Here is a 15,853-nt window from a genome sequence, read left to right as displayed (position 1 = left end):
ATTTAAATAATTCAATGTCTAAAATTAAGCAAATATTTAATTTCTAAAAAATGGCCAAAAGATATACTTAACTTATAATTCTACACTGGTCTGCTGGTATGGTGGTTAGTGTCGTGGCATGTCACTTAGTTGTCTCGCGTTCGCACCTCCCCCAGGGATATGAAAAAAATAACTGGCTCTGTATCACGATCAGTTCCTGGTGCACTGTGGTCTGCAGTGGGAGGTTGGAACCAACGTTCTTTGGAAGCTTGTATTTCAAGTCAGTGGCCCCTTTGGTGGGCTTGTTCCATGTGAACAGGTTTCATCTACTGAATTAATTATAATAATATAATGTTTTCATTTCAGCATCTACGACCGTCATGAACATCTGTGACGCAAGTCCTGTCTTGGGATACCACCAGGGCATCATTGCCTACTCCAACAATGACAGGGGCAAAGTGAAATGTTCTGTAACGATTAAGGTAACCACATTCCTAACAAGTTTCTCGTGTTCAGGCTTGATACATCAATTATTGGAAGCAAGGCGACATTCATTTGAGAAAGCTGCATTTGAAAGTTACTATAGTAGATTCACATCAACCGTCCATCCGATGTCTAGGCCAGTCCCTTACGACGCTCCTGATTGGCTGTTGATAAGCCAGTCACATGGCTGGAAACTCTCAGTCTCTCTCAAGAGTTCACATAGGCAAGACGTATGTTCTACCTCTCCTGAAAGACGTATCCCTCAGGAAAGGTGGAACATGCATCCTGCCTATGTGAACTCTCTCGAGAGAGAGACTGAGAGTTTCCAGCCCTGTGATTGGCTTATCAACAGTCAGTCAGGAGCGTCGTAAGGGACTGGCCTAGACGTCAAATGCGCGGTTGATGTGAATCTACTATAGTAGTTATTTCACCATGACAGTATCTGGCATAGGCCTGTAAACGCAAAGGCTTAGCAGTGGCTATTTTCTCTGCAGCTTTGACTATCATTATTTTCAGATGTGATTATGCTACCAGTAATAATATTCCTGCTGCAGGTTTCTCATTCATAATGGGGTTGCTCAAGGCATTTTCTTCCCAGTTACTCTTCCACTTCTTCCTGACTGAAGTCTTTCAGACATTTGTTCCAACAGTGTGTATGTTTGATTCCCATTGTCCTGTCAAAAAATCAATAATTACATTATATTCATTGCTTGGTGATATACGTACAGCTCTAATCTATCGACGAATCTTGCAGTCTTCTGTAAGAAACTCAAAGTTCCTAGTCAGGATCATAAGGTTTCTGAAACATGCTGCTCAGTTTCATCTGAGGACATGAAGCAGATATAAGTTCACTGTACAATACACCAATTAATGACCTCCAGAGTGGTTTGTTTGTTTGTCGTGCCCCTGGGACTTAAAGGGACTCTTTGACAAACTTCGATTCCTGCAACAGATCTTCCACAAAAGCCTTTATGGCAGGATCAGGTATCATAATTCCCAAGTCTATGAATTGTCTTTTGCCACTTTTACATTGATATTTTACTGGGTAGTAAGCAGAGTAGGGAGTCTGGAATATTCTGTGTTACTTGGTTAGGTCAGGACATTGCATTCTAGATAAGATTAGGATCTCTCATGCCTAACCCTGTGTCCCTACTCTGCATCCTCTCCATTTTAATTTTTCATTATTTATGAAAATTCTAGAGCAATCCATAAACTGTGAAACTGCTCTCCTGCTTCCAGACTCCTGCTGGCACCTCTGTTGGATTCAACTGCATGTCATTCCAGCTCAACAACAAAGGATGTGGGAGGGAGTTTCTCAAGCTAACAACAACTGATAAAAAGTAAGAGCTTTAGAGAGCATATTTCATCACTCTTTCGTTCTCCAGTATCCTTTTGCTCCTATTGTACTTCTCTCTTAGCCCTCACATCTCATTAATTCTCCTCACATTCTGTTTCATTTTCCTTTTTTTTTATCTTGCGTCTCTCCGAGTCCATTCATGACAACTATCTAGTCACAATTCTAAAGAATATTCTATTTTCTGCATTCCGTTCTTCAGACTAACTATGAAAAATCACTATTTCCTTAAAATATTTTCCTATATACTCATTCTCCCTTAGAGAAAATGAAATACTGTAACAAATAAAAAGACTTGGTGCTTCTGTTCAGTGCCACCTCTGAATCGCTTATGTCATCAATCAGAATTTTAATCAAAACCGTTTGCAGCAGCTCTTCAGATCTGCCCGGTTAAAGATTAGTGTCCCTTTTAACCCTTTTAACTGTAAAAATAACAATAAATTGAAATTCGAATAAGTTTTTAGCCAACCCTTCAGATTCAAAGGGAACTCCAGATGGAACTGTTTTTATTCAGTGGTCATTACATAATGAAAGACTAGAGGTGTTAATCTTGTATCCTTGCCAGACCTTGGACAATCAAATACAGTTCTCTCCATTCCAGAGGCAAGAAGAAGTTCTGTAAGACGAGGAAACCTAATGGGGTAGTGTTCGAAGCCAACGAAATATCCATTCAGTACAAAAGGAAGAAACTGAAAAAGAAAGAATGCTCAGGAGGTTTCATATGCGAGATTTATACTGTTGGGGGTAAGTTTTCTCTACTTTCTTTTATTTACAGTTGCTAAAGAGTTACAAGAACAATGACTTCACTTTGGAAAACCTACAAAAAGAGCTGTTTTTCCTCAAGCAACATTTCAGTTCTTGTCAGTGAACTCTTTAAATGAGTTCTGTGTGGATAAGTAAGCCATCTAGAACTGATAACTTTATTGGTTCTAAAACATTACAGTGATCAGTTGATCTTCAGTCATGTCTTCGAAGCAAGGAGAGTTTATTCATGTATATAGCATGTTTTAATCAGTGATGTTTGTATCTTTCCATTATTTTCTAACCATTATTCTCAGGTTGATTCAGAAAAATTAGAGTCAATTTCTAAAGTATTTTCTGGAAAATTAGATCATTTGTAACAAATGAATGGTACTTCTTTCTCCAAGAGAATCAAGTATCTTGAGGAAATAGCCAGAGTTTATTCTTCCTGTTTATTTCAGCTCCACCACTTGATGACTTAATACTCACATACCAGGCAAAACAACAGTTGCTATACTCGATGGAGTACCTGGAGAATGTGGTGGATGCAGCACGAGGCCTCCTTCAAAGACTGTCAGACGTCCTGAAGAATAATCCAGCAACTTCCCGGAAAAAGCAGAGACGCCAGGCCCAAAGTAGCAGTGTTTCTGAAAGATCACTGGAGAGGTTGATTGAATTACTTGCCCTTTCAGTCTCTGCCATCAGAAATCCGGACGCTGGCTTGATCAATAGCACCATCGCTGAAATGCTGATTTATCTAGGTGATGTCGACATTTTGCTAGCACGGGTCAGTGCCAACCCTTCAAACTTCAATTTAAGTTCAGTGAGCAAAAGTGTGGACGACGGATTTAAGATTTTAAATGAATGGGACATGGCCTTCACCCCAAGTTATAATGGAGTTACAGCAGAACTTAAGGATGTAGGGGCTCAAATCATCCAGGATAGTGGCAACACACCTGCTCCACTTCCACCAGCTCCAACTGCTCCTCCTCCTGCTCCACTCCCACCAGCTCCAACTGCTCCTCCTGCTGCACCACTCCCACCAGCTCCTCCTGCTCCTCCTCCTGCTTTGGAAACAATTGCTCCAGTTCCGATGGTTACAACTCCTCCTGTTGCCAACCCCAATCCTGCTCAAACGATGTTGCATACAGATAATTTAACTAAAGGTAAGGCAGAAGCATGTTTCTTTACGTTACAATCTGATCATAATGAGCATATATGCAGTAAGGATATGTAATATTATATTCTGTATATGTGTCTCATTACTATTGTTTTGATGTAAGAATCTCCATTCATAATCATACCAGCATCTTTAGACCGTAATTCATCACAGTTAGATTGCGTTTCTAAGCAAAAAAGTTACTAACTCGTTAACGCTATACACTCCTGATAATCTGCTACAGAAACAGTTAGTCCAGCTCTCGACGTTACAGCTCCTCCTGTTATCAGACCTACTGCTGCTCAGCCAACAGCAGACATTGACATTACTACAGCTGAAGGTAAGGCACAAGCACCTTTTCTTTACAATGACCACAAGTGCAGCACAGTAACATTTCAACGTAATGAACTCCATGCTTGTCAGCTGCGTTCTAACGATGATACAGCTTTAGATAAATCTCGTAATTGAATGGCCAGTATAAAGTACAGGTTAGTTTAGGTGGAATTGCTGTTAGAAGTTATGTATCTAGGAAAAATTCAAGTGCCGACTACAATATAGGGTCTTTGTTAGTTAATCGACTATGTATCTTATCAGAAAGCCTGACCAGAAGTGCATCTGGCAAGTTTAGGTGCTTCTGTATTTGTAATCTATATATCATCACTATACTTCATTGATCATTGTTAATAAACAATATTTCTGTTGCTAAAAAGTTCTTCTAGTGGTGTTCCCATTAATGGTAAATACTCCTTCTATTCTGTTATAGAAACAATTGTTCCAGGTCCAGTGTTTACAACTCCTCCTGTTGACAGAACTACTGCTGCTCAAGTGACCCCAGAAATCATCTTTACAACTAAAGGTCAGAACACAAATGTTTGTTTTCTTTATACCACTGACTATCTTGATGACATTGATTACTGAATGACACCAAAACTTAACAGGCTTCAGTACTATGTTGGTATTATTATTATTCTGTGCCATGCTATCATTTCAGATGAGGTCCATGTTTAGATGAATCTCCTAATTTGAAACTTAAGTGTAAAGTACAAGTTGAGGTTGCAAACTAAATGGAATTGCTGTTAGTAGTGAGATATCAAGAAATTATCCAAGTGTAGGCTATAATATGGAGTCTTAAATATTTAACACATTTTGTGCTTTACTCAAAAGGTAGACCCCTCAAGGAGGCTGATAATTTGATGAGTTTCTGAGTCTATACTTCATCTTGAATAAGCAATATTTCTGTTGACAAAAGACCCTTTAAGTGGTGCTCCCGTAATGTAATATATGCCCTCTGTTCTGTTATAGAAACAATTGCTCCAGGTCCAGTGTTTACAACTCGTCCTGTTGACAGAACTACTGCTGCTCAAATGACCCCACAAATTATCTTTACAACTAAAGGTCAGACACAAGTGTGTTTTCTTTATGCCTCTTGTCTACTCGTGAAGACCTTAATTCCTGAATGACACCAAACCTTAACAGGCTAAAGTATTGTGATTATTATTTGCTATGCTACCATTTCACATGAGGACCATGTTTAGATAAATCTTTAAATTCAAAATCAACTGTGAAATACATGTTTATTTAGGTTAGAAACAAAATGGAGTTGCTGGTAGCAGTTAGATATCAAGAAATCTTTTAAGTGCAGCCCAAAATATAGGGTCTTTTATATTTAATAGATTTTGTGACATCAGAAAGCCTAAACTGCAAAGTCATTCTTAACCAACATGTATCTTCTGACAGTTATTCACCATGAATAAATAATCTGTTTGGTGTCAAAAAAATAATTCTTTATAGTGCCTGTTCCGTTAATGCCTTATACTCCTTTCATTCTGCTATAGAAACAATTGCCCCAGGTCCAGTGTTTACAACTCATCCTGTTGACAGAACTACTGCTGCTCAAATGACCCCAGAATTCGTCTTTACAACTAAAGGTCAGACATAAGTGTGTTTTCTTTATACCACTGACTAGTCATGGTGACCTTAATTACTGAGTAAAACCAAAACTAACACACACTTCAGCACATACCTATTATCTCTATTAGTATTATTGTTATTCTTTGCTATACTACCATTCCAGATATGGTAAATTTTTAGATAGATTTCTTAAATTAAATGTCAAGTGTAAAGAAGGGGTTAGTTTATGTTACAAAGTATGTGAAATTGCTGTTGGAAGTTATATACATATCTAGTAAAAATTCAAATGCAGACCATAATATAGAGTATTCGTTAGTAAATGGACTTTGTAACTTATAGAAAGCCTGGCCAGAAGTGCATCTGGCAAGCTTAGATGCTTCTGTATCTATATTTGGTGGTGCTAGCATTAAGGCCGTATACTCCTTTCATTCTGCTATAGAAACAGCTGCCCCAGGTCCAGTATTTACAACTCATCTTGTTGACAGAACTACTGCTTCTCAAATAACCCAAGAAATCGTCTTTACAACTAAAGGTCAGAACACAAATGTTTGTTTTCTTTATACCACTGACTATCTTCATGACCTTAATTACTGAATGATAACAAACCTTAACAGCCTTCAGTACTATGTTGGTATTATTATTATTCTGTGCCATGCTACCATTTTAGATGAGGTCCACAAGTTTTTGAAGTTGCAAACTAAATGGAAACGTTGGTAGGAGTGAGATATCAAGAAATTATCCAAGTGTGGGCTATAATATGGAGTCTCAGATATTTAACACATTTTGTGCCTTACACAAAAGGTAGACCCCTCAAGGAGGCTGACAATTTGATGAGTTTCTGTGTCTATACTTCATCTTGAATAAACAGTATTTCTGCTGCCAAAAGATCCTTTGAGTAGTGCTCCCATTAATGTAATATATGCCATCTGTTCTGCTATAGAAATGGCCCCAGGTCCAGTGTTTACAACTCGTCCTGTTGACAGAACTACTGCTGCTCAAATGACCCCAGAAATCGTCTTTACAACTAAAGGTCAGACACAAGAACGTGCTTTCTTTATGCCACTTGACTAATCATGATGACCTTCATTACTGAGTAACACCAAAACTAAACAGACTTTAGTACTTATCATCTTTATTAGTGTCATTATTATTCTTTGCTATGCTACCATTCCAGATGTGGTGAAGTTTTAGATAAATCTCTTAAATTAAAATAAAATGGTAAAAGAGGGGTTCGTTCAGGCTACAGACTATGTGGAATTGTTGCAATTAGATATCTAGGAAATGTTCTGGTGCAGGCTACAATATAGGGTCTTCATTAGTTAATGGACTTTGTAACTTACAGAAAGCTTAGCCAGAAATGCATCTGGTAAGCTTATGTGGTTCTGTATTTGTATTTTATATATCATCACTATACTTCATTGAACTTCTTGGATAAGTAATATTTCTGTTGCCAAAACAAATCCTTTTGGTGGTGTTCCCATTAATGCCAAATACTGCCTCTCTTCTGCTGTAGAAACAGTTGCTCAGGGTCCAGTGTTTACAACTCGTCCTGTTGACAGAACTACTGCTGCTGCTCAAGTGACCCCAGAATTCGACCTTACAACTAAAGGTCAGACACAAGCACGTGCTTTCTTCTTTCCTCTTGACTACTCATGAAGACCTTAATTCTTGAATGGAAAAAATCTTTAACAGACTTCAGTACTCATCAGCAACATTATTATTATTTTATACTGTGAAGCCATTTTAGGTGTGATGCATTCGTAGAAGAATCTCTTAAATTCAATGGTCAGTGTAAATTATAGTGTTAAGTTTAGGTTGGAAACTTATGTGGAAGAGATTTTAGCAGTTAGGTATCTTGAAAATGTATAGGTGCATGATGTGACATTTTGTCTTTCATACTTAACTGACCATACCTCAAAGAGTCTACTAAATTAAAGACCAACTGTATATGTATTTTATATATTTCTCACTACTATGCTTCATTGAAATCTATTTTTTACTCTTAACCACTCCATTGCCTTTTGACCCTTATTCATCATGAGTAAATAGTGTGTTTGTGTCCAAAGATATCCTTCTAGGAGCTATCCTATTAATGTCCTATTCTCCATCTGTTCCACTATAGAACCAATTGTTCCTACTCTTGACATTACAAATCCTACAGTGATCAGAACCTCTCTTGCTCCAACCACATCAAAAATTGACATTTCAACTGATGGTCAGACCCAGTTGTCTTATTTCTTTGTGCCACTGACTATACTCTGTTTTTTTCCCATCTGTGGTGTTTGCGTATGGTAACACTGCGTCCCTGGCTTTAGATAGTTACGCTATGTGTAAGTTTTAGGTAAATAATAGGATATCTGGGAGTACATTTGCAACTGAAAAGTGTTTTAATAATTTACTGTATGCGAATTACACCGTTAATTTTCGAAATAGGATATTGTTATTATTGTTGAATGTAAGCTGAATGTAACTATCTAAAGCCCGTGACGCAGTGTTACCATACGCAAACAGCAAAGGCGGGTGGACAGATGGAAAAAAAACGAGTATAGTCATGATGACCATAAATACTGAGTTTCTGTGTCTATACTTCATCTTGAATAAACAATATTTCTGCTGCCAAAAGATCCTTTAAGTAGTGCTGCCATTAATGTAATATATGCCCTCTGTTCTGCTATAGAAATGGCCCCAGGTCCAGTGTTTACAACTCGTCCTGTTGACAGAACTACTGCTGCTCAAATGATCTCAGAATTCAACCTTACAACTAAAGGTCAGACACAAGTGTGTGTTTTCTTTATACCACTTGACTATTCATGATGACCTTAATTACTTAGTAGCGCCAAAGCTTAATAGACTGCTGTACTTGTCATCTATATTAGTATTATTATTATTATTATTTGCCATACTGATCCATGTTTGGATGAATCCCTTAAATTTAAAATAAAGTGTAAAGTACAGATTTAGTTAGGATAGCAATTAAACGGAATTGCTGGTAACAGTTAGATTTCTGGTGCCAAAAGATCCTTTGAGTAGTTCAAAGATTAATGCCATATACACCTTCTATTCTGCTATAGAAATTGCCCCAGGTCCAGTGTTTACAACTCATCTTGTAGACAGAACTACTGCTGCTCAGGTGACCCCAGAAATAATCTTTACGACTAAAGGTCAGACACAAGAACGTGCTTTCTTTATGCCCCTTGACTACTCATGAAGACCTTAATTCCTGAATGAAACCAAACATTAACAACCTTCAGTACATATCAGCTACATTATTATGATTATTTTATACTGTGAAGCCATTTTAGGTGTGATACGTTCGTAGAAGAATCTCTTACATTCAATGGTCAGATTAAAGTACAGTGTTAAGTTTAGGTTGGAAACTCATGTGGAAGAGGTTTTAGCAGTTAGGTATCTTGAAAATGTATAGGTGCATGCTGTGATATTTTGTCTTTGATAGTACTTAACTGACCCTGCCTTATCAAGAAGTTTAACCCTCAATGAGTCTAATGAATGAAAGAGCAACTCTATATGTATTTTATATATTTCTCACTACTATGCTTCATTAAAATCTAATTTTTACTTTTAACCACTCCAGTGCCTTTAGCCCCGTACTCATCATGAGTAAATAGTGTGTTTGTGTCCAAAGATATCCCTTTAGCAGCTGTCCTATTAATGTCATATTCTCCATCTGTTCCACTATAGAACCAATTGCTCCTGCTCTTGACATTACAAATCCTACAGTGATCAGAACCTCTCTTGCTCCAACCACATCAAAAATTGACATTTCAACTGAAGGTCAGACACATTTGTTTTACTTCTTTGTGCCACTGACTAGTCATGATGACCATAAATACTGAGTAAAACTGGAATTTAACAAATTTCTACACTTATTATCGTAATCAACTACATTACGTATTATGGCTATTTTGTTACTAAGCAAAAACTCCTATTACCAGCCATCCATTAATGCTATTTACTCGTTATATCCACTATAGAACTTGTTATAAAGTCCCTGACTTTATAACAAATGTCAGAACTACTCCAGCTCAATGACTCCAAGAATCAACATTACAACTGGAGATCAGACACAAGCATCGTTTTTTCTTAATGCCGCAGATTAGACACAAGTGAAATGTCATTCTTAACTCTCTCATCATCTTTGGACAGTCATTCATCATGAGAGAATCATGTCTTTGTGACCCAAAAAAATTCGTTTTAGTGGATATTTCATTAATGACTTATACTCTTTCTCTTCTGCCATAGATGACCTTAATTACTTAGTAACACCAAAACTTGATAGACTGCAGTACTTGTCATCTATATTATTATTATTATTATTATTATTATTATTATTATTATTATTATTATTATTATTTGCCATACTGATCCATGTTTGGATGAATCCCTTAAATTAAAAAAGTGCAAAGTACAGCTTTAGTTAGGATGGCAATTAAATGGATGTGAGGACCAGAGATTAAGACAGGCGCAGACGGATAAGTAGAACAGACTCGCACCGAGAGCAGAAATGACTCTGAGACAGTAGATTTGTGTTTTCTTACAAACATACATTTAAAGATAATAAGGCGTACAAATAATGGAATTACATGTGTTATACGTCAGCGGAAAGGCCGCGGAACGCTTTATCGGATGGAAGTAAGAACAACGCGACTTGATGATTGGATACAATAAAAATAGGGAAAAGCGTTGTCCTTACAAATACTCCCCCTCAAGACAATGATTATGGAATAATTATTGGATGAAAAAATATCTTGGAGGCAGGAAGCGACCCCGTGTCCTTGTGACACTTGTTGTGGGGCAGCATCGCGTGTAGAGTCCTTCTGTGTTGCTGGCTGACAGGATGCCTTCCCTGGCGGTTGCCTGGGGTGTTTTACTGTCGGCTGGGGCGACCAAGACTGTGAAGAGCCTCACTGTGTGTGGTGGCGGCCTGGTACAGGCCGTGGGGACACCCAGGTGCGGAGCGGAACCACAGGTGAGCTGCGGCATCAGCAGGTCGAGGGAACCCACAGGTAGCGGCGTCGGCAGGCAGGGGAGGCCCACAGGTGTGGCAGCGGTGTCGATGGGCCGAGGACTGCAGGCGATGGCATCGGAAGGGTGAGCAGGTTCACAGGTGTAGCAGCAACATTAGGCAGGCCGAGCGAGCCCCAGGACCAGGAGCGACGGCAGTGTCGAGGGTTTGAGGAGGCCCACTGGCAGCAATGTCAAGGGAGCCGAGCAGGCCCACATGTGTGGCAGCAACGTCGGGTGGCAATGGCGCCAGGGGAAGAACCAAGGAGGCCTGCAGGTTCGGCAGGTTGAGAAGATATCTGGCGTCCCCTGGGTGAGGCAAAGGAGGCCACGACGTCGGATGGATGTTTCTGGACTGCCACCTGAATTTTTGTATTGGCTGACCAGCACCCAGCTACCCGTCCTCAAAAATAAACGCCAAAACATACTGGGAAGCTGTGTCGTGATTAGTCCGTTAATGGCGTTGGTGTCGTCCTCACAATGGAGTTTTCAGAGACCTAAACTGTGGCGCCATATTGAGTCCGCTAAAGGTTCTCTGAAGGTGACAGCCGTAATTAGTCCAGTAAAGGCTGGGCCTAGACCGCTCTCACCAACTCTGGGAGGTCACCAGTTGTGAGGACCAGAGATTAAGACAGGTGAAGACGGATAAGTAGTACAGACTAGCACCGAGAGCAGAAATGACTCTGAGACAGTAGATTTGTGTTTTGTTACAAACATACATTTAAAGATAATAAGGCATACAAATAATGGAATTACATGTGTTATACGTCGGCAGAAAGGCCGCGGAACGCTCTATCGGATGGAAGTAAGAACTACGCGACTTGATTGGATACAATAAAAATAGGGAAAAGCGTTGTCCTTACACGGAATTGCTGGCAGCAGCTAGATTTCTGATGCCAAAAGATCCTTTTAGTAGTTCAAAGATTAATGCCATATACACCTTCTATTCTGCTATAGAAATTGCCCCAGGTCCATTGTCTACAACTCATCTTATTGACAGAACTACTGCTGCTCAAATGGTCTCAGAATTCAACCTTACAACTAAAGGTCAGACACAAGAACGTGCTTTCTTTATGCCACATAACTAGTCATGATGACCTTAATTACTGAGTATCACCAAAACTAAACAGACTTTAGTACTTATCATCTTTATTAGTGTCATATTATTATTCTTTGCTATGCTACCATTCCAGATGTGGTGAAGTTTTAGATAAATCTCTTAAATTAAATGTAATTGTAAAAGAGGGGTTTGTTTAGGCTACAGACTATGTGGAATTGTTGCAATTAGATATCTAGGAAATGTTCTGGTGCAGGCTACAATGTAGGGTCTTCATTAGTTAATGGACTTTGTAACTTATAGAAAGCCTGGCCAGAAATGCATCTGGTAAGCTTACGTGATTCTGTATTTGTATTTTATATATCATCACTATACTTCATTGAACTTTTTGGATAAGTAATATTTCTGTTGCCAAAACAAATCCTTTTAGTGGTGCTCCCATTGATGCCAAATACTGCCTCTATTCTGCTGTAGAAACAATTGCTCAGGGTCCAGTGTTTACAATTCGTCCTGTTGACAGAACTACTGCTGCTCAAGTGACCCCAGAATTCGACCTTACAACTAAAGATCAGACACAAGCACGTGCTTTCTTCTTTCCTCTTGACTACTCATGAAGACCTTAATTCGTGAATGGAACAAATCTTTAACAGACTTCAGTACTCATCAGCAACATTATTATTATTTTATACTATGAAGCCATTTTAGGTGTGATGCATTCGTAGAAGAATCTCTTAAATTCAATGGTTAGTGTAAAGTATAGTGTTAAGTTTAGGTTGGAAACTTATGTGGAAGAGATTTTAGCAGTTAGGTATCTTGAAAATATATAGGTGCATGATGTGACATTCTGTCTTTGATACTTAACTGACCATACCTCAAACAGTCTACTAAATTAAAGACCAATTGTATATGTATTTTATATATTTCTCACTACTATGCTTCATTGAAATCTATATTTTACTCTTAACCACTCCATTGCCTTTTGACCCTTATTCATCATGAGTAAATAGTGTGTTTGTGTCCAAAGATATCCTTCAAGGAGCTGTCCTATTGATGTCATATTCTCCATCTGTTCCACTATAGAACCAATTGTTCCTACTCTTGATATTACAAATCCTACAGTGATCAGAACCTCTCTTGCTCCAACCGCATCAAAAATTGACATTTCAACTGAAGGTCAGACGCAGTTGTCTTATTTCTTTGTGCCACTGACTATACTTTGTTTTTTTCCATCTGTCCACCCGCCTGTGGTATTTGCATATGGTAACACACGTCCCTGGCTTTAGATAGTTACGCTATGTGTAAGTTTTAGGTAAATAATAGGATATCTGAGTGTACATGTGCAACTCAAAAGTGTTTTAATAATTTACTGTATGCGAATTACCCCGTTAATTTTCGAAATAGGATATTGTTATTATTGTTGATTGTAAGCTGAATGTAACTATCTAAAGCCCGTGACGCAGTGTTACCATACGCAAACAGCAAAGGCGGGTGGACAGATGGAAAAAAAACGAGTATAGTCATGATGACCATAAATACTGAGTTTCTGTGTCTATACTTCATCTTGAATAAACAATATTTCTGCTGCCAAAAGATCCTTTAAGTAGTGCTGCCATTAATGTGATATATGCCATCTGTTCTGCTATAGAAATGGCCCCAGGTCCAGTGTTTACAACTCGTCCTGTTGACAGAACTACTGCTACTCAAATGATCTCAGAATTCAACCTTACAACTAAAGGTCAGACACAAGTGTGTGTTTTCTTTATACCACTTGACTAGTCATGATGACCTTAATTACTTAGTAGCACCAAAACTTAATAGACTGCTGTACTTGTCATCTATATTAGTATTATTATTATTATTATTTGCCATACTAATCCATGTTTGGATGAATCCCTTAAATTTAAAATAAAGTGTAAAGTACAGTTTTAGTTAGGATAGCAATTAAACGGAATTGCTGGTAACAGTTAGATTGCTGTTGCCAAAAGATCCTTTGAGTAGTTCAAAGATTAATACCATATACACCTTCTATTCTGCTATAGAAATTGCCCCAGGTCCAGTGTTTACAACTCATCTTGTTGACAGAACTACTGCTGCTCAGGTGACTCCAGAAATAATCTTTACGACTAAAGGTCAGACGCAAGAACGTGCTTTCTTTATGCCACTTGACTACTCATGAAGACCTTAATTCCTGAATGAAACCAAACATTAACAACCTTCAGTACTTATCAGCTACATTATTATGATTATTTTATACTGTGAAGCCATTTTAGGTGTGATGCATTCGTAGAGGAATCTCTTAAATTCAATGGTCAGTGTAAAGTACAGTGTTAAGTTTAGGTTGGAAACTTATGTGGAAGAGGTTTTAGCAGTTAGGTATCTTGAAAATGTATAGGTGCATGCTGTGATATTTTGTCTTTGATAGTACTTAACTGACCCTGCCTTATCAAGAAGTTTAACCCTCAATGAGTCTAATGAATTAAAGAGCAACTGTATATGTATTTTATATATTTCTCACTACTATGCTTCATTGAAATCTAATTTTTACTTTTAACCACTCCAGTGCCTTTTGACCCGTACTCATCATGAGTAAATAGTGTGTTTGTGTCCAAAGATATCCTTCTAGCAGCTGTCCTATTAATGTCATATTCTCCATCTGTTCCACTATAGAACCAATTGCTCCTGCTCTTGACTTTACAAATCCTACAGTGATCAGAACCTCTCTTGCTCCAATGACATAAAAAATTGACATTTCAACTGAAGGTCAGACACATTTGTCTTATTTCTTTGTGCCACTGACTAGTCATGATGACCATAAATACTGAGTAAAACTGGAATTTAACAAATTTCTACACTTATCATTATCGTAATCAACTACATTACGTATTATGGCTATTTTGTTACTAAGCAAAAACTCCTATTACCAGCCATCCATTAATGCTATTTACTCGTTATATTCCACTATAGAACTTGTTATAAGGTCCCTGACTTTATAACAATTGTCAGAACTACTCCTGCTCAAATGGCTCCAGGAATCAACATTACAACTAGAGGTCTGACACAAGCATCGTTTTTTCTTAATGCCGCAGATTAGACACAAGTGAAATGTCATTCGTAACTCTCTCATCATCTTTGGACAGTCATTCATCATGAGAGAATCATGTCTTTGTGGCCCAAAAATTCGCTTTAGTGGATATCTCATTAATGACTTATACTCTTTCTCTTCTGCCTTAGATGACCTTAATTACTAAGTAACACCAAAACTTAATAGACTGCAGTACTTGTCATCTATATTATTATTATTATTATTATTATTATTATTATTATTATTATTATTATTATTATTATTTTATTATTATTATTATTATTTTTCATACTGATCCATGTTTGGATGAATCCCTTAAATTTAAAATAGTGTAAAGTACAGTTTTAGTTAGGATAGCAATTAAATGGATGTGAGGACCAGAGATTAAGACAGGTGCAGACGGATAAGTAGTACGTACAGACTAGCACCGAGAGCAGAAATGACTCTGAGACAGTAGATTTTTGTGTTCTTACAAACCTACATTTAAAGATAATAAGGCGTACAAATAATGGAATTACATTTGTTATACATCAGCGGAAAGGCCGCGGAACGCTCTATCGGATGGAAGTAAGAACAACGCGACATGATGATTGGATACAATAAAAATAGGGAAAAGCGTTGTCCTTACAAATACTCCCCCCCCCCCAAGACAATGATTATGGAATAATTATTGGATGAAAAAATATCTTGGAGGCAGGAAGTGACCCCATGTCCTTGTGACACTTGTGAGACATCGTCGAGTGTAGAGTCCTTCGGTGTTGCTGGCTGACAGGATACCTCCCCTGGCGGTTGCCTGGGGTGTTCTACCGTCGGCTGGGGCGACCAAGACCGTGAAGAGCTGCACTGTGTGTGGTGGCGGCCTGGGACAGGCCGTGGGGACCCCCAGGTGCGGAGTGCAACCACAGGTGAGCAGCGGCGTCAGCAGGTCGAGGAAACTCACAGGTAGCGGCATCGGCAGGCAGGGGAGGCCCACTGGTGTGGCAGCGGTGTCGGTAGGCCGAGGACTACAGGCGATGGCGTCGGAAGGGTGAGCAGGTCCACAGGTGTAGCAGCAACGTTAGGCAG

The 15,853-nt window shown here is 38.6% G+C and overlaps 1 protein-coding gene across 1 annotated transcript; it reads left to right on the top strand.

Moving 5' to 3' along the window:
• Positions 1 to 345: 345 nt before the first annotated feature.
• On the top strand, positions 346 to 10,740 carry LOC135220662 (uncharacterized; the record flags this gene model as incomplete). The annotated part of the gene is given in 15 exon segments (XM_064258027.1): positions 346 to 461; positions 1,702 to 1,802; positions 2,418 to 2,560; positions 3,019 to 3,723; positions 3,961 to 4,056; positions 4,495 to 4,572; positions 5,019 to 5,111; positions 5,552 to 5,644; positions 6,067 to 6,159; positions 6,568 to 6,657; positions 7,141 to 7,236; positions 8,305 to 8,394; positions 9,327 to 9,419; positions 9,888 to 9,930; positions 10,482 to 10,740. Coding segments are annotated over 15 exon segments (2,175 nt in total).
• Positions 10,741 to 15,853: the final 5,113 nt, after the last annotated feature.

The sequence above is a fragment of the Macrobrachium nipponense genome, chromosome 20 (assembly GCF_015104395.2).
Source record: "Macrobrachium nipponense isolate FS-2020 chromosome 20, ASM1510439v2, whole genome shotgun sequence".
NCBI classification, from domain to species: Eukaryota; Metazoa; Arthropoda; class Malacostraca; order Decapoda; family Palaemonidae; genus Macrobrachium; species Macrobrachium nipponense.
The sequence above is the reverse complement of the archived record's forward strand: the minus strand, read 5'-3'. Positions and strand labels throughout refer to the sequence as shown.